The sequence below is a fragment of the Phaethon aethereus genome (assembly GCF_964289735.1).
Source record: "Phaethon aethereus genome assembly, chromosome: 9".
NCBI lineage: Eukaryota > Metazoa > Chordata > Aves > Phaethontiformes > Phaethontidae > Phaethon > Phaethon aethereus.
Window position 1 is genome coordinate 12,065,757 of NC_138585.1, and position 20,206 is coordinate 12,085,962.

A 20,206-nucleotide genomic window follows, 5' to 3' on the forward strand; every position below is an offset into this window, starting at 1 on the left:
ATCAAATGCTAGGAAAATACAATAGAAAATACAAAATACAATACTCTGAACAATATCAGAGACAATTTAGCACTAATTCTAGGAAGAGATAGAGAAAGGCTGGTATTAAAACCAACTCAAGGCTGAATAGGAATTCAACATTTATCATTTAACTGTCCTAGTCTGAAAGCTTGGCCAGCGTAAAATCTTGTATTTATTACTAACTTTACAATGTACTAAGAATAGTAAGAAATAGAAGTATCTCACCATACACCTACAATTTAGAGGTAGAATATGACTACAAGGATGCTCAAAAATATCAAGGAGTTACTCCAAAATAAAGCAGACAACCAGTAAGCGATAGATAAATGCAATTTAATTCTAAATCCTACCTGGTAGCATTTAGGTAACAGATCTTTGCTAGCTGCTGGAAGTACAGCAAGAAGCTGTTCAAATGGCATGAAAGGTTTTCCCAGTTCAAATTTGATTTTGAGTTTGCTGATGTTGCGAATATCTGACAGATAAGGTGCATAATGATAAGGATAATACCTGCAGGGGGAAAAAAACCTCTTATGTTACTTGAATTAATTGTAGCACAGCAGTGTTCACAGATCAGAAGCAAACAGAACTACATTAAATGTTCCCAGCATACAAGGTGGAATACTGCTCGATCTTTAAGCAATTTCTCATTTGGCAATTTTTCTTACCAGCTCCATGACTGAACTCCATGGTAATAATAATGCAAAATCCATTGTATTGCCTGGACATAACATTCAGCTTGATCAGCCAAGAAGTCACTTAAAATAAAAAGGAAAGATACTTATTAGTTTTTCTCATTTTCACTGGTGTATAAAAATTACTTAGCACCTTGTACGTAGGAATGAAAAGCATTTTGGGAAGCTAGTAAGACCATGGTTTTCTAGATTCATTTAATTCTAATGGATTTTTTTTCTCTCTGGTCATCAAATACTTGTTGCAGAAAACTTGACTTGCAGCTCTTCCTGCATTAGCCAAAAGAATCACTGCTTCATTATACTGCCATGTGTTCTCTGCTTTCGACATCAATGAATACTCTGTCTTGTATTAGACATACTGCAAAGACTTGTATTTGGTGTTTAAAAAGAAAAAAGCATATACTTACTCAGAAACTACTTCTACACCCATTTTAGTCATGTAGTAAGTTCTTTTGTATTGCCTAAACTCAGTTTCAAACAGATCATCATCTTCTGGTTCATCTTCCAACACAGCTGAAAAAGCAATCATGGGGGAAAAAAAAAAAAAAAAGAAAAAAGGATTGACATTCACTTCTCTACTACAATAAGGTTTGAAGACATTCAGTTTTGACTTAATGCCTTAACTTTACTCCTCAATTCACAGTTATAGGTGCTCATACCTTCCTTGCACTGAAAGTAGCATGAAACAGCCAAACAAAATCTTTACCCAGATAATCTGGAACTTTTTTTTCCCTTTAAAGACAGGCAACCTGTTTTGTGATCCAATTACAATAATAGAGAAGAGAATATAAGCCATCAGAAAATAAGAAAAAATTAAAATAAAAATTTTAAAATTCAATATTTTTAGCAACATCATCTTGTATCATAGAGTAGTATTTATACATTTTTGACCTTACATTTCAAATCATGAGCAAAAAACATTTCCTACAAGTGGAACGAGTTTAAAAACACAACCATAACACCAAAAGCCCCAAATCCATATAAAAATCTGTTCATTTGACCCCACCTGTATAATACAATAACTAGGCGTACAATTATCAAAACCATAGTGTTGTTAAGATTTGCTCATTCATTCCTTTAATTCATCATGGAAATACTGGTCAGGTAAGAAGCACTTTAAAAGCTTTATCCCCACTCCCTCTCACCATAAGCCAGTGATGTGCAGTTCCATTTCCCAATAGCTGACTACATAACTCTTTCATTTAGATTAAGGTAATCTCTGACATTAAATTCTTACAGATCTTCCAAATGTATACACAAATTAACAAAGGGTTTTTTATTATACGTATACGGAAAAATTATTTGCACTTACTTTTAGGGGTCACAACTTCACCTTCGCTTTTTTCTAAAGCAGCCAAACATATAGAATTTTCCTGAGCCTATTAAATTAGTATTTGAGATAGAGTAAAAATACAGAATAATATGCACATACCTCATTCACAACCACATAATCTGCAAGTCAAAATGCTATAATCAAGATGTATAAATATTATTATTTAGTATAAAACCCTCTACATTTCCTTCTCTTGTAATTGCCTAGGGAAAATGATTTTATCCATACAGATCAGACAAAGGACCAGTCTCAAATAAAATCTCAACTGCCTTTAAAAAAAAAACTGAATCTTTTCCAACACACAACTATTTAAAAAACTGTGCAGTACACATTTAAGCATTTTACCTACATCATGCATTGTGCTACAGCATCAGTATGCAATGTTTTAATCAGTAAATTTTTAAGAGTCCAAATCACTTCTGTAGAAAGGATAGAAGAAACTGTGTTTTAGAGAGTCAAGCAAGCCAAACATTCACTGCATTCTCACGCTACACACTGTCTTTCGTATACAGCACTGTGTAGCTTTCAACAAGCAGAATCATTAAGTTGGCCCTCCTCCCCTGCACCTGAGATACGCAAGCTCCTGACTGTCACTGCCATTCAAAGGATCAGTCAAGATGACTAGCTAATACTACACAGCTGCTCCAAACTTCTGTGGCAAATAAGAAAACAGCCACAAATAAAGCGTATCTTATTGATGGAAGAGCTAACATCTTGCTCTTACAAACCACAAACTGCACTAAAGAACAGGATAACGGTATACAGTGACAGATTGAACTTGAAGGAATTTCCTGCCACTACTCTACCCTCTGCTGAAGGCACACATTGAAGGACAGACAACGGAGGTGGTCATGGGGAACATTTCAGTGGGGCAGAGTCAAGATACAGAGAAGGGTGCTGTTTATTATTAATTAGTTATACCAAGAATTGCAAGTGTAATAACCAATCTGACATCGCTCACACCAATGAAATTGCTGTTTATCTATTTATTGTCTAATAGTCGGCCAATACCAAGGCATGCATGAATGATCTATCAGTGTATCTGAAATACAGAAAAATTCCAGCAGGCTATGCACTGAAAAGTGCTATAAAGCACAGCAAGTTTGACCATAACTTACCCAGAAGTAAGTTTTGCTGCTGTTGAGGAACAGATAAATTGATATAAAGCACTAAGTTATGGTCTTACAAGATTTCAAAAATCATGAGAACCTGACCTTGACTTAATAATTTCATCACTCACAGCCAGCAATGCATACAGGCAGTTCCTCTAATGTTACATTTTACCACCTTTTCTGATCTCAAAAAATCTCAGAACAAAGGTTTATGCCATTTCATTTCTCTAAGATCAAGTTATAGATTTGCAAAAAGTAACATTCTTATTTCCAAAATTGCACATGTAAGACACTAACCTTTTGTTTCTTTTGTTTATTTTTTCTGGCTTCCTCTGCTGCAATACCAGCTGCCTCATTGAGGTATTTATTGCCCACTTTACTTTCAAACCATTTTAGGTCTACAAAGACTTCACTGAAGTGTTCACGATCAAACTGTGCAGAAAGATTAAAGTAAGTTTAGAAATATTTGAGGAAGGCCAAATTAGAGTGCTAAATTAACGATGTCTTTTTAGTTACATGCATTAAATTACATCTAGAGTTATTCATACACATTTTGCCCTAGAGCTAAAACTGAACTAACAGATTAATATTAAAAATCTTTTTTCTTATCACTGTGTAACATACACCCAAGCCATACTTTGTTTTCTTTCAGTAAGGCAGCAATGGGTAACAAAAAGAGTTAGATCATTTCCACACTCCAGAATCAACTCTAGAAGTAGAAGAACTATATAGGGTCTGGGTAATACACTCTAGTGTCACACACCCAACACTTTCATAGTTCTATCTAACAACCAGAAGACATGGCTGAAGCAGGGACAGTAGATGAACTTCCTCCTTCCACGTTCAGCAGAAGGCTGAGACCTTTCCATTTCTGTATGGCCTATACCTTTGCTCATCTTACTTTTACTGCAGTGGCACTTAAACAGGATTGCCTCCTGTATGCCAGTTAGTTCATGAAGAATGCCAATGCCTGCCTCTGAGAGACACTAATGCTTCATTGCTCTTTATCAGCGATCTTCATGAAAAAATGGCAAAAAATATTGCTCTCCAAGATCTTCAGACATAGCTTTACCCCACAAGAAACTGATCAGCAGGAAGAGCAAAGAATATTGCTGCCTGCAGCACGCTCTGCCCAGTGCTGCCACTCAATATTGAATGAGAGTTGAGAACCATGATTCTACTGGTGAATCCTCATTTGACTGGTAGTACTAGAAGATGCTGGCTAAAGCATAGATCAAATGATTCAATCTTCTTCCTCTTATGTCATGATAAGATCAGACAACTGATTGGATTCCATCAGTTAATGGTAAAACAGCTGACTGAACCCCATGTAAAACAGAGTCATTTAACAGTTCATTAAAACTACAACATGATGTAGTTTTTAGGGCACTATATTGAGGTTATATACAATAAGCTATACCTTTCTATACAGCGCAATTTCAGAGTTACTTACATCTGACAATTTTGTGAGATATTTCTCAAAGCGTTTTAAATTCAGATGCCCATTTTCATTTATGTAACCTATTGGGAAAATAAAAGTACGTTTTTTAAATTAACAATTTACCAATTTCAAAATTTCAATTTACATGCCCCGTAGATAATAGAATGCAATCTTGCTGGCTGTGTAAAGAAAGTGTAATGATGTTAACCATTCTAACATGGCTAAAAAGGTCAATAAATATTAATGCAGGAATGTTAATGTTTCTACCTTCCACAACTGAACTTAGTATTCTTACCTCCCAGTTCTGGCAAGATAGCCATATACGTTCTATAAAGTAGTGGCAGTGCATCATGATTAATGTGTAAATGAGGTAGATGAGGAATAAAATCATTTCCTACAAGGAAACCCATTAAGATCCAATCATCTATTATCCTTTCAATATCGTATTCAAAGGAAATCTTGTCCTGGAGGCAGGGGGTGTGGGAAGAAAAAAAACAACACAGAGGCATAATTTTTATTATCTTGTTTGCATAAAAAGACCTCACCCATTTTTTTCAATCACAGCGCCACTAGAACTTACTTTTACTGGTGAAAATTCATAATCAATATATTCTCTCATCAGTGATAAGTGCAGTAAATGAAAGGTGGTTTCCTCTGGTGCACATGCTCTGTAAATTATTCAAAACACTAAGTTAATTATTTATAAGCACACTTTCAACATGAATATTTCACAAGTCCAAGGTTACCTAAAACCAAGTAATCTTACTAAGATTATACCTTTTCAAAAAAAATAATGTATAAATATTTCTTTGAATCTATTTTAGGATTCACTTGGTTTGGGTCTATAAAATTTTGCAGTAGAATCTTCTAAATGGCAGATGAGACTGCACTGTATGGGAAACAGCTAGCTTAGAAAACAGGGAAGCTTTGTGGAGTTCCACATTGCATTAACTGCTTCCTAAATAATTATCCCACTGTCCAAAAAAGGGACAGCCTAACCTAACTTTGCACCAAAGGAAATAAACTTAAGGTATTTTAGAACTAGTCTGAGTACATACGGAGTGCACAGATTCATGTCTAAACTGCCTGGGTTACATTCGCAGTCATTTGAAATGCTTCTTGTAAGAAAAGAGTACGCTCAACTTGAAGATATGCTCCGTATGTATTATCTAGTGGCTTCAACACAGCACCAAAAAAATGACCAACCTACTGCTTGTTTATGGCATAAATTAGTCAACACCTAGTCTGCCTTCTTTTCCTCACTTCACTAAAATTACTTAATACCCAAGCCAACGTTAGACCAAAATCAGTTTATACCTACAAAAGATTAATGAGCTAAAGACTGATGTATTTTAAATTTGTAAAGGACTATTTCACCTTATAGATACTGTAACTAGCTGGGACCACCTCCACTGACAAACCAGCATAAACACCTGTGTATTCACACACACACGGTAGATTTTTGCCAAAAATCCTCTGAGGAAGATGCATGTGATACCCAAGCTTGTATGAAGACTAAGATGAACTCTGAGCTACACTTGGCTGCATAGAACTTCAGGCCCAATTCTGTCAATTTTTAAATGTAATTTTCATATTGGCAAATCCAGGTTGATGCTCTAAGACTCTAGAGACATTCTGCCCCTTATTTGTCATTGATCTGGACTTGAAAAATACTTGATAAAACAAGTAATTTCTCTCAATCAAAAAACTGCTGACAGGTATTAATTTGTATGTATTTTTAGTATTTTCAAATTTCCAACTAAGTACTCATAAAAGCGACAATATCGACAGAAAGCAATTGCAGTAACTTCCAGAACTAAATTCCTGTAATGAGCAGTATATGATCCAGAAACTACAACACATACAATTGTATGTAATTACATACAATTATATCATTATAACTATCACTATTATCCAAAACCCTTTCTGTATCAAAAAAGTGTATTTCTCCCTGTCTCTCCTACCTTCTCCCTATATTCACGAAATATATACTTTATGGACCTTCAAAGAAGGAACCTAGCCACAGTAACAGTTATAAAATTAATTCTTCTATCACTTCAGAATAGCTCCATGTACATGCACAGTTCTGGAACAAATCACCTTTTCCTGAGCAGTTATAGCCCACAAGTTAGTTCAAATGGGCAAATTCAGAACAAGAGCATCCAGTCAGCCACTTTAAGAGAGTTTATTTTAGTAATTATTCTAGTAATTTAATTACACGCACAAAACCTCAGAGTTACAAATACATTTTAAAAAGTCAATATCTGCATAAGACAATTATGGAAACAATGTCACTACACCCTGGGCTGCTCCATTCATAATATGAAGAAAGAAGCACAACACATCAGAGCTCTAAGGATTTTTTTTTTTTTTTTATCAGCTATCCCGACAGCATACATTTCCTTGTGTAAACTAATTCAAATGCACAATTTAAAAAGTTGATTTCCCTGATTTCATGTACTTTCTAACACAAAAATAAAATAGTATTTTATTAATTTAGTATGCAATCAATAAAAAAACCTCTGTTTTAGTGACACAGTATATTTTGCATTTAATTTCATCATATATAAAATAAGAATAAAATTAAATCAGTTCACCTTTGAGATTTTTTACCACCAAATCTGACTTCTTCTCTTAAGAGCGCAAAGTGTGCCTCATGACTTGTTAATCCCAGCATAATCTATTACAAAGAGATATTAGAAAGGTCTTACTTAATTTTTTTTAAAAAACTGTTACTCAAGATTTGAGCAGTATAAAGAGAATTTGCTGTTCTGTTTCATTACAAATTCAAAAGTTTGCAGGAATACAAAATTACATGTTTGCTTAATAACAGTTTAGAACCCTATGTGCTTAGGAAGACATCAAAGTCATAGACACTTCATAAAATTTTGTTGTTTGTATTATTTTAATTGCACATACCAAGTCAGCATCTAAGCCATAGAGACAGTGTCTTGTGTTTGGATCATGATGGGGCTTTGCTTTTTCTGATCTGATGAACTCCATAATTTTATGCTCGCCTTCCCCTGGAGTCTGTACAAAAAAAAACCCCTAAATTAATCAGTAAGGATCTTTGAATAAAATAAGAGTTTATTTAAAATAAAATATTAACAAAATACAATGACCTCATGGCCTGATAAGTAGACTGTTACTCCTTGCCAGGATTTGTCTGTGGAAATCTTCATATTTACAAAATATTTAAGATGCTCATGCAATCTGGCCATAAATTCAGTTCCTGAAAACAGAAATCTAAGTCAAACACAAAGCTTTTCACTAGTCTTTCAAAATTGTACTTACATATCAAAAGTATCAATTAAAAAAAAGCAAGTAAAAATTTTGCAAAAGATGAAAGGGACAGCTGTTTTTTTCCCCAAGAGGTTTCATTTTTTCCATAGCAATCAAAAAAATTTTTAGAATAAGAAAGTAATCCAACCCTACTAAATGTTATTAAAACTTGTGTTCCCAACTTACTTGAGCCTTTATCAATTCTGTCCTCCAATTAAAAAAAAAAAAAAAGCCTTAGGATATAGATGTAAAAGCATAAAGTTAAACACTTAAATTTAAATAATTAACAGATTGTCTTACCTGGTGTAATACAGTTGGAGTCAAATCTGGCTTCTGTAGGGAGAGTTTCTCCCTTTTCTAATGCCTTTTTTATTTTGTCCTCTGCCTCTTTTGCTGATCTAAAACAAAATAGGTTTGGAGAGAGGGAGTAGAGAAAGAATCATCTTATTCAAATGTTAATAGCCTACAACATTACTGACAAAAGACATATAGTTGATTTTTTAAAGTGTTTTAAAAAATAAAGGAAAATTTAACTCCTGAATAGAATTTGAACTTGTATCTGATACAACTGGAAGGCTTAAAAATAGCTTCCCCCTTAGCCCTCAGTAATGATGATAATCTGTTATTACTCAGCTACAGTTAATATTTAGATTACCGAGATGATCATTCAGTGGCTGATCACCATGAAAGCGAATTAATGTGGAAACAGTAGGAACACTCAGGATTTAAACAACTGTAAATGCCATCTCAGAACAATAACGGTAATGTAGCTAAACAAAGCAGCAAGTTTGGAATACCACAGGGGTAGGAGGGGTGAACTAACAGTTTTCAGCACTAGTAATGGAGAAATCAACAAAAAAATATCATTCTAGCCTTTCTCAGCCAAGGATTTCATAAACACTTTTGAACCAGAAAAAGAGAAGCCACCAATGTCTCATATTTTTGTCCTTCCCTCAATTCCGCTCCAGTTTTCTATTTAGAGCTCGCTCTTAATCTCTTCTTCCTCTCAACCTCCTTTTTTTCCTTTAAAAAACCAACCTCCCAAAAAACCCTGAACCAAAAACCAAATAAAAAAGAAAAAAAAAACCCCAGTAGCTTGAAAATATTTTCTCGTGTCCCTTTCCCCCAGTTTGTTTCTGTGGCATTTCACTGTCTGACCACTGGCTTGCTTTCCTTACAGCAGTCTTCAAAGAAGCTTCCACATCTCCCAAAACATTAATATAATTCTTAACACTGTGAAATCTACTTGCAGCTCTGTATCGGAGCTAGGCTGCTAGCTTACATCAACAGGAAACCAGAGTTTCTAATGAAACTTTATTTCTTCTATGACTGTCAAAGAACATTCCATTACAGCAACCAAAAAGGGGTATCTTGAATTCGCATTCACAAATACAGAAGACACTCACAGATTAGGAAGCTATTGGAGACATCTGTAAGAGCTTAACTGCAGGTTTATTTCACAGAAAATTTCATAGAAAAAAAAAGCTCCTCCCACCCCCAAGTCCTGCATACACCGCGAAAAATCTAAGTCACAAGCAAACTTTCCTTTTTGGAATCCCGATTTAATATTTAACATTTTACAAGTAGTTACCCTCATTTAATGAAAAATTAAAACTACTGTCAAAGGCACGATCGCTCATAATATATTTTTCTTTTCATGGCATACATTTAAGTAAATGGGGTTTTTTTAAGTGTTTACTATCATAAAGACAGAGCAAGAACAAATATTCCCACCTAAAACGTCTCCCACGCTGCTGATTCATTTTTGCTCTTGGAGCTACTCCATCAACTGCCATGAAGAAAACCTTCCTTGGTTTAATAATCCGAAACAGTACTTCCAAGTAGTGAAAAATATCAGCAAAAATCTTATCTTCTGAGATTCTGAAGTGAATATCATCATCATTTGGATGTGAACACTGATGTATAATGCCATTCATGTCCAGGTATAAGTTGTCAAATTCTGGAATCTACAAAAGCCACAGTTAGTACCCATTTGGTGACAGCTGAAGCAATGCAATCACTGCCGAAGGTGGGGCTGAGAGGAATGAACTCTGGAAACGACCTGAGGTGGGAAGACCTCCCTGGAACCTACTGCACACCAATGGTCTAAGAATATCTTGCCTGGTTACGGGTTTTGTCTGAATTTGCCATCTGTTATTATGATTTTCCCAGTGAAGAAAGTCAGCTGAACAGATTCCTATCCTATCCAGACTGTTCCTGGTACCTCAGGACTTCCGTCTCCTGTGCTTGATCAGTCTTCTACATGGTACAAGGGAAAAGCAAATATAACCCACACTCTCAGGATGAGATGATTTCTTTTTTTAATAACCCCACATATTTAAACCGAGTCAATCTTGCATAGCTGCACTATAAACAACAAAACCTACAAAAATGAGTATGCAATTTCCAACAGTATTTCAAAAGCAAAGCCAGTTTAAGAAGCTTTAGGGTTCTCCCCCGTTAACCAGTTCCATGACCACTGCATGCTGCCTCTTCAGCTATACTAAGAGCCACCTGTGAGTCTAGAGAGTAGCAGTTACCACCAAAAGCAGCAGATACCACTGATAGCATCAATTTCTTTCCCACGCTTTCCACATGTGGGTTTTTTCTGTCTAGTTCTCTGTTCTTCTAACAGCCTTATGTGTAGCAGCCCAATTTTCTTTTAAGGGAAAAAACCCTGCCCCGAATGCACACAAGGAACATGTAGAGCACAAACACTGTTAAACGCATAAAGCAACGGGGCCATTATCTACCTTTTTGTTACCAAAAGTCACCAAACATGCACAAGAGCAATGAATCCATTCTTTAATCCACCGATATGACTGTTCATAAAAATCCTCCTATCATTACAACTGGAGGAAGGCACTGCTAACTTTTTGTTATTTTCTGTAGTATTGTTGCTGAAATATCTTTACGTAATTTTGAAAGGCATGTTGTTGGACTTTTATTTAGCATCCACAGGCAAGAGAAACACAATTCTGTTTTAGAAAGAGGAATGAGAAAGAGGAAGGATCAGGAAATCAGGAAGGATCTCCAGTCATCTGCAATAACTAGTCTTCTGTTACGCATAATGATCTTCAGTACAGTCAAATTCAGTAACGAGACTGCTCTCAACATGCTTAAGCACCACATGATTCACACAGGCATCACTTTCAGATAAGAATAGAGTGGGGCTTTGCACAGGCAGCGTTCCAGACACATGAAAGCTAAAGCTTTTACATGGAAGCAACATATATATGGAAAACAGATGACCTTTTAAGAAGCACAGCTATAATATGATTTAAAAATAATGATGTGTTTTACAGAGGAATTGCCTTTTATTCTGGGTAGTTTTTTCTATAATAGCAAACAAAAGTCCTAATCTAGATGCTAGTGTGTGTCAATCTGTACGTTCAAGTGGTCTGGCAGAGAAAAGGATGTAAAGGGATACACGTTACTGTTGCAGCTTAATATCATAATCTAGACATTTTCTTTTCTCTTTTATACAGAGTAAGAATTCCACATAAGCTGACAACATCATCTAACCTTTCAAAAGACTAACTAGAGAATGACATTAGCATACTTAAGGTTGAGTTGTGCCTTCTCTTTACCTTAAGAGCCCTAACAGCGTCTTTCAGAAAGCATCATGGGTACTACTCCCTGCTGCTATCCCCATGGTCAGAGAAGACGCATACAGACTCCTCAGCTTGCCACAGTTGGCAGTTGTTCAGCAGAAGTTTAAAGTTGCCACCAATTTCAGTGAGCAGCCCGGGCTTTTAACAGAACAGGTGAAAAGCCAGCATACACTGCCGCCTTGCTACACAGACAGTAAAAGAAACTGCAGTGAAATCCAACAAATCATAAGCAAAGACCTAACCTTTGAAAACTACTTTGAAACTAGACGGAAGGGTCAGACATCCAGATTTGGAATCACTTGAGTAGGGCATCTTAGATATGTCGATACAACAGCTATTTAATCTTTTAAAGTGCTCTCTCTTTTGGAAAAAGTATTAACACTCAAAGACGCAGTCAATAATCACCCAACTCATCTCAGAACATCCTTATTCAGATGATAAAACCACATCCGTAATGCCATTTGAAAATGGTAATGAAAAGTTAAGCGCTTGTGCTAACAGGTACCAAACATGACTCCTCTAAAAACAAAACTTTTTTCCACGTCTGTTACAAGCATTATTTGCGGCTTTCCTTTTGCAGTCTTTAACACTTGTTGAAGTTTTTTTTTTTTCTTTCTTGTTTTTGCTACTAATACTGCCCGACGCATGCAACAACAAGGAAAGGCAGCAGAGCTGTAAAACCTGTCCCTCGTCATTACTGCACCATTCGTCGTCAGCAGCAATAACTTTTCTGAGCCCAGTAACGAGGGAACTCCGGTCTCCTGCTCCCCAAGGGATGAAGGCGCCGAGGCAGCACCGCGGTTTTCAGAAGGGCTGGGGAGCAGCACGGTCACAGGAAACAAAAGCGAAAGGCGAGCCCGGCGCAGGGAGCCTGACACCGCCACGTCTGCGGGGAACGCTCCGCGCGGGGCACCTCCTCGGGGAACAGCGCCGTTTCGGTCCGGGTGCTTCTGCAAACATTACTTGCACGCAATGAGGAGGGCAAACATCTCCGCCGCTGACCTCCACAGCAGCAGGCTCCCGCCACTGCTGTACGCTAGCAAAGACCTCGAGCGCACGGTCAGGCTTTCGGGGCCCCCGAAAGCCTCACCCGCTTCCCAGCACCCGCACGCCGCCATCCCGCGGCTTTCGGCCGCTGCGAGCTGCGGGTCTCGCGGAGGCGCGGCTGCAGGGCAGCCGCCCGCCCTGCGCCGACCCGCCTCGGGGCGAGCCGGCCTCAGCTCCGGCTCAGCCCCGCAAGCCCGGCCGGGGACCAGGCCCGCTCCCTCGCCCGGCCGAGAAGCCAGTCAGGACCCCCCCCCTCCTTCACCCCGGCGCGGAGCGGGGACGGGACCTTGGCAGGCAGCGGCGCTCCGCTCCCAGCTCACCTGATGCTCCTTCAACACCTGGCTGAGGCAGGGGTACCGCTCCGAGATCCACCGGTAGAACTTGGGGACCCCCATGGCCACTGCTCCCTGCCGACCTCACAGCCCCGCCGGACCCAAACAACACCGGGCCGCGCTCCGCCTTCCTTCCGGCGCGCAGTACTGACAGCGGGCCGCCCGCGCCATAGAACGTCGCGCAGAGCGCCCCGCGCCGACCACAGAGCGGGGCGGATAGAGCGGCGCTGCTGGCGCAGAGCGGGGCCGCCTCCCTCCCTTCAGCGGCAGCCCCTGCCCTCAGGCGCAAACGTCGTTCCACCGCCTCCTCCCCCGCCAAGGGGCTCGGGGCGCCTCATCGGCCGCCAGCATCAAACACGCGAAGCATCGCCTCTCGCCCCTTCTCCTAGCAGCCCACACAGGAGCTCCCAGCACGGGCCTCGGTGCCCTCGGGCCTGGCGTGCTGCAAGTAGCAGATCCAGTCCCAGCGTGGTGGAAATCGGTACCTGGTGCGAATTCCCTGGGAGGCTCTCTTCACTCTGCGGCATAATGGTAAAGCCTGTGAAAGGTAACGTAACCCCAGCACTCTCACAGGCCCCAACAAGAGAGATCATAGCAGGTTCCAAAGATCTTACTTGGAAAAAGCTCCAGGTTTATGAGACAGTGACCCCACTTCAGAACATTACCCAGTAGTTCCCCACAGAAACAAAACTATCGTAACCAGTTGTAAACCCATTACATGTGTTTACTCTCCAATGTGGATTTCAGCTTCAGTTTTACAACACAGCATCCCTGTGATCAAAAACCAATGGCATTGTTTGCCTCTCAGAAAAGCAGAAACAAAAAACACTTGACAAAAATTCTAATGAGACCCTACTGTAGGGAAGAGGAGTATAATTTTTCCCTGCCTCCCTGCTCCTTTCCCTACAGTTTGAATGCCTAGAGAAGCAAGCATTACTGTAAGTTAGTATATGCCTTCTGAACATACTTAGTCTACTCTTACCCATGTCAAAACACTTTTTCTGAAAGAGTCTGAAAAAACCCATCATTGTAGCCACAGTTTTTACAAGGTGGGGGGAAAGAGAAAGGCCTCTCCAGAACTCTCAGGGGCCTGAATCTATGTCAAACCCACAGATACTATACCCCGGCCTGGTGTGCTGGTGTCACAGCCGTACTGCCAGGGTCCTCTAACTTGCAGCTTTGTGTCATTTACTTCACAACAGTTTCTTACCACAGCAGGCAAGGGCTACAGAAACAGTTAAAACATTGTAACACTTCACCAGTTTCTTCATGGTAAGATTTAAGATCCCAAATGCTTTTCTAGACATAGCCAGGCCATATGGAAGAAAGTAAAAGGAAGCCAAAATTCAAGGTCTACTGCTCAAAAGAAATACTAATTATTTTTAGAAAGCCCTTTTGAACTAGGAGTAGGAAAAGTTGAGAGAACCACTTTACATCATACCTGTATAAAACTTTAATGTCAGATTTTCTAATCTACAAGTAAGCTCAATGACAAACATCTTTATAAATTACTGTATATTTTTGTAAAGTTAGAGTGCATTCTTTCAACATTGCAAAAATTTTTCACAGAGTAGATAGGTACATAAAGAACTTGCAGAAGCTTGCACAGTCTAATTTTTAAGCAGTTCCTATGTACTACCTTCTCTCTCTATATATAAAACAAGTCGTAACACCTTACACTTCAGCAAGTGTATTCGTAGCATACTTGCAAGTGTATTGTATATTTTGCATAGCTTTCGGACTGTTCTGCTGCCTACAGTCAGAAATAAACAGAAGTAACCAGTTATCACTGATTAACACCTTCTCAAGAATATTACAGCTACATCACTTGCAAATGGTATTGTTCCAACATGAACAAAGTTCACATATATGGAGCCCAGCCCATATACATTTGGCAGAGCAGATTGTCATCACTTGCTTCTTGAATAAGGTAATGAACGTGCCCTTCAATAGATAAGGGTAATCCTTTTATTCTGTTTCTAGTCTTAATGACACCTTGCAGCCGCTGTTCTATATCAAGGACATGGGTTTTGGCCTGGAAACAAAGAAAAACAAAAAAAAATTAATATTGCTACTATTCATGAACTTCCACTTCTTAAAATAAAAAGTATTTATTAGGATGTGTTTGAAATCTGTACAGTACTTTAATACAAAACCCAGATGTCTACACCAATTGCTTTGAAAATAAAGGACACTCACTTTTAAAAAATAATTCTTTAAAATGGATAGATTATTAGCCAAGTTATAACTTTCGTCTTACATTTTTACAGATGAAATTTACCAGAGAAGACTGAAAAAGCTATGCAAATGTATTTGAAAATGTTAGAATGCTTTATTTCATAAAATTACTTTCAAAGTAATGCGATATTTTCCCAGCCTTTCTCTTGGAATTCTGGATAAAATTGAAGAAGGTACCTAGAGTCTGGTAAATTTAGGCCAAAACTATGAGCAACTGAAAATGAAGAAGTCTTATAACAAGTTACGCTGCACTACTCAAAATGAGCTTATTCTGAGGCTCACTAGAGTAGCTAGTTCATACCAATTATACTCACACATTTTCTTTTAAAGCTCAAGCATAACATTGGCACCTATCCAGAAAAAACAGTTAACCATATACCACTATGTGGGTGGTCCTGTAACTAAAAGAAAGGTTATGTAGACACAGCTGGGTTAGTAATTATTTGAAGATCAGGAGATTTTCTATGCTCAAAAAGCTCAGTGATGTTCTTTGTGGTAATACAGCTTCACTGCTGTAGTTTGTCCTTATCTTAGTTGCCATGTTTATTAGTGCTCCCTAAGTTTTATCTGCTGTTACACCTATTTATTGTCACTAAATATTCCTTTAAAAGCAAAAAGGAGACAAATCAGAGTTCTTGCAATGGGGAAAGAGAATAAATATTACAGGTTGCACAAGCTACATTTTGGATGAACAACATAGTATTTATGAGCAGATACAAAAGAATCAGTACATATGAAATCCCAATTTTAACCAAGTATTCCTTGATATGTAACAAGGCACCTATTTATTCAATAATAAACATTCACTCATGAAAAGCACAAAACTATGCATGGAAAGGACCTCCATCACTGTAAGTCTGGAGGACTATGCAACAGTCAGAGCTAGTGGAAGCAGGAGCCTCACCTATCCTATTTGCTTCTGTTGATGTTGTCTTTGATTTAGTAACACTAATAAGGGAATCATAGGCTCTATTTTGTTTGGTTCTTTAGTAGATAAATTATATTTTCCATCAATAAAAATAGTGTTTTAATGCATAAAAAATTATGAACACAGAGATAGTCAAGAAGAAACAACCAGAGGGATTTTTACATGAACGAAAAAACAAGAAAGTTACAGTTTCAGTTAGAAAATACATAACTTGCAACCATAATGGACATTTGAATACCTTATCCTATGCTTGGTTTCAACTGACCTTTTCGTTGACAACTTCTCCAGTTTCGTTCACCTGTGCTTTTGTATTCCCTTTGACAGGTTTACTCCATTCCACAAGAGGATCATGGAGAAAAGTCTTTAAGACACTAAATAAATTAAAAATAAAAAAGGATAAGATACATATACAGTTAATTTTCAAAACAAGAACACTGACAGCAGTCTAAATTTAGTGCTGAATATTTATATTGTTTTATATTTAACTGCATGTCATAGTAAGACTGAGCTGCATGATAGGCATATGCTGGAACTGGCACATTCACCAGCAGTTACTGTTTCAGATATTTAGACTACAGACAGCTTTTTCAGAGTTTGTAGAAAAACCAGTTGCCCTACCTCATTAGAGGCTCCCTTTGATCACGCATAAGCCTCATTGTAACTTCACACGCTCTTCGGAAGAGACCTTCTGTTCCCATTGGACCCATTCCGTTAACCATGTTGTGAGTGAGACGAAAAGGAACGATTTCTGGAACTTCAAAAGTTTCTCCCTTTACATGGATAAAAAAGAGCATACCCCCAGTGTTTTAGGCATTATTAAAGAGTAACATTTGCATTGTTTTTAGGTGTTTTTCCCCCATCTTTGCCAGTGGCAGTTTCCTAGCTGACAAGAGATGTTTTCAAATCCTTCTCAGCTGTTAAAGGGAAATTACAGTGAATAAAGGATACCAATGTCCAAAAACCCTCTTTTTCCCTGTTCTAATACAGCGTATAAAATTTATTCTAAATATATATTGCTGCTCTGTAGTCCCATGAAAATCCTAACTTTTCTTTTATAATATGCAAGTTAGCTTAAAAACATATGTCTGTCTTTTATTAAGGGTTATGTAGGACAATTTAGGCTTACTAAAAAGAAAGCAGGAGAAATAAACTAACAGTGTCTCTACCTCAGTTATCTGAATTAAAATGGGCACATATTCCACACCAAAAGCATCTTTCAACAGAAACACCAAAACTTCAAATCCCACTCTGGCCACAATTTCTGCTGTTTATTTTTGCAGAACCATTGGAATTTTGTGCTGAATTAGTGTGAGAAAAATAAAGAAACTTCAAGCAGCAGAATTCTGAATATAGTAATTACAGCTTGCTTTGTGGCGTGGTAGTGAAGACAGGAGAGTCACAAAATACAAATACTCTAAAATTTGGGCTATTTCAGTGTATCCAATATCAGATGAGCTGATGTGGCTAAATCAAAAAGCTGGCTTTCATTAATGCAGTCTACTGAACAATCACATACTCTTTCATATCCCAGACTGTTGGGTATAAATAAGAAACAAAGTGAGAGAGAGAACACAACAGATACATTAAAGTAAAAAAAGTGGGGAAAAAAAACAAGACAGGAGAAATTTATAACTTACATGCATGTAAAATAAAGAGCAAGTTCAGCAAGTGGCATTTCTCACCTTATTGAAAAGGCAGTTGAAATCCACATGCACACATTCACCCGTCAAAGAATCAAACAAGATGTTTTCGCCATGACGGTCTCCTAGACCAAGTATGTAACCTACCATTGACATAACCGCAACAGAACGACAATAGGCTGACCTACTATTGTACCTGCGGAAATAAGAATCAGGTATGCCTAGGTCACTTCCTTGTATTTATTCAGTGGTATCATTAATGTTCAGCGAAATACTTAAAGTAGATATGCTTGAGCTAGCCTAATCCCAGTCACTCACCATGAAGTAGGGTCAGGAAACGTTCTAAGAAACCATTCATGAAACAGAGGAGGGTGACGAGGCAGAAGGACTTCTTTGAACATTTTCAGCTTTTCAGACAAAGGTGCTGACTTTGGAAGCATATGTTGTCGCAATTCTTTTCCAGTCATATAAATACCTGTAATAGACCTCCTCATTTAGACAAAAGAAATCTCCAACTATTAACTTTTATACATACTGTTGCAATATGGTATTTCAGAGATGATAAACATCTCCATAAAAAATAAATAAACGAACAAATGGGAAATAACCCATAGAACATGTTGGTGGTGGGATACTGGAAAAAAAAAAAAAAAAAAAAAAAAAAATCACAGCATTAACTGAAAGAGAAGACCTGGCAAAGAAGCCACCAGTTTTACCAATCGCCATGGGGTGGAGTGGGCAAAACACACATAATACAAAAACACCTGCCCTCACAAACCCATTCATTATATTCAGCTGAGATGTTTAGAGTTCCAAACTCCCAGACATCTGGATACATCCAGATAACATGTCAAATTTTCTCCCAAAATTTTATTGTATTGACTGGGAAGTTGCTTCGTTACCAAGAAATTATAAAGAAATCCGATCTTTTCCCTGGAAAGTTGCTGTACCCTCAACCTTAATTAAGGTAATTTGTAATTGAATCATCTCACACAAATGTAACAGAAATAAAAACAACAGATCAAAGCTAAAGTCCAGTCTTTTCTATTATTCAGTGCTGCACATACATTCCCGTGCTGCTGGCACTGCTGCTGAAACAATTTACATTGTTGTATAAAAGAATGTATTAAGATGGCTGAGTTATCAGTTCTTGTAAAAGGAACTTGCTTATTGCAAGCACAAATTATCTTCCTTTTAAGAGTAAGAGTTTACCACACATATGAATTGTAATAATACATTGCAGATAGTTAAAATACATGTGACTCTGTCTTCCTAGAATTTAGTCTGATCCCTGCTGTTTGTCTCATTTACCAATAAAGATACAAGCCCTTTAAAGAAAAAAAAAAAAAATCACTGTAGTCTAATATATTTATTTACCTTTCTCCTTATAAAGTTTTATCAGGATATTTCTTAGGCCAGCAGTATTGTTCACCCATTCAATTATGCCACATTCATCATTTAATGGGATAACTGCGTAGGTCCGAATATGGAGTTCTCGCCTACGTGACTCTGCATCTTTTCTTAAGCACTATTCACAAAAGGAAAATTAGATTAAGAGATAACATAGATAGGATCAAAATGTATCAATAACATTAACCATTCTATCTATTTTCCAATCACACGATCTAGAATTTGAAATTCTAAGCTTCACTCTCTGCAGTAGGTCACATGCAAGCAAAATGCTCATCTGTTCTCCAAAGTAAATGAAAAAAGAGAATTTTGCAATAAAACAGTCAAACTGCAGAACTTGTACATGGCTTAGATCCCTTAAAAGCAGTATTTGAAATAGGTGTTTTAGTGTTTCAGAGATGCTATCGTTTGCTTTAACCGCATGGAAAACATGGTACCTTAACCTTAAGTATATTGCCAAGAAGCAAAATGTAACTAAGAAGTATGGCAACACTTTAGCATGAAAAGATGGGATTTCCCTATTTCTCATAAAAATTATTAGAAAACACTGAATAAGAAATATTAAACATGACAGTAAAAGTTTACAGTTATTTATTTACTGTAAAAAACCTTTCCATCTATAACAAAATAAGCAATTGTTTTGGCAAAATGTTGTATTTTGTTATTGTTTCCACAAGTCTGTGAGAAGTCACACATTATCAATTGCTATTGATTTCCACTGAAATAAGATATTTTGCAACAGTTTACTTTTCTTCCCGTACGCTTTATCTCAAGGTAAGTCAGGGTTTTTTGTTAGCTAGTTCAGCACTTTGGTCTGGTCAATGAGTATAATGCATCTGATTGTCTCACTCCTCAAACCTTATTAATAAGCGAGTTGAATTCCATGAGCCGACAGTCTTTTCTTAGATCATCTTTTGGCTTACACATCATAATGTAAGATTTCCCATCTGAACCTTTTAAGGTGATCTTTTTTGGCTTTTGAAGCGAGGCAAGAATTTCCACCTAAGGAAAAAATGAAATTCTTTTTTAAGACCTGTATCAGATCATACAAAATAAAGTGTCTAACTGTAATAAACCACTGCAACCAATTAGGTCAGCACTTCCATGGTGCTACAG

The 20,206-nt window shown here is 37.6% G+C and overlaps 2 protein-coding genes across 2 annotated transcripts in view; both read right to left on the reverse strand.

Moving 5' to 3' along the window:
- Positions 1-871: 871 nt before the first annotated feature.
- On the reverse strand, positions 872-12,937 carry LOC309408008 (5'-3' exoribonuclease 1-like; the record flags this gene model as incomplete). The annotated part of the gene is made up of 12 exons (XM_082003711.1): positions 872-1,226; positions 2,026-2,092; positions 3,441-3,590; positions 4,612-4,679; positions 4,895-5,063; positions 5,180-5,267; positions 7,197-7,279; positions 7,519-7,629; positions 7,722-7,831; positions 8,182-8,279; positions 9,616-9,848; positions 12,863-12,937. 12 exons carry the CDS (start codon positions 12,935-12,937, stop codon positions 1,117-1,119), a joined length of 1,362 nt encoding a protein of 453 aa, XP_081859837.1. The 3' UTR covers positions 872-1,116.
- Positions 12,938-14,537: 1,600 nt separating this feature from the next.
- ATR (ATR checkpoint kinase) overlaps positions 14,538-20,206 on the reverse strand; it is a 41,544-nt gene continuing 35,875 nt past the window's right edge. The window contains exons 41-47 of the mRNA XM_082003610.1: positions 19,949-20,092; positions 19,058-19,208; positions 17,999-18,155; positions 17,723-17,876; positions 16,659-16,810; positions 16,306-16,411; positions 14,538-14,909 (exon numbers count right to left, since the gene is read on the reverse strand). Coding sequence (XP_081859736.1) covers positions 14,736-14,909; positions 16,306-16,411; positions 16,659-16,810; positions 17,723-17,876; positions 17,999-18,155; positions 19,058-19,208; positions 19,949-20,092 — 1,038 coding nt within the window. The 3' untranslated portion in view covers positions 14,538-14,735. The remainder of the gene's footprint in view (positions 14,910-16,305; positions 16,412-16,658; positions 16,811-17,722; positions 17,877-17,998; positions 18,156-19,057; positions 19,209-19,948; positions 20,093-20,206) is intronic.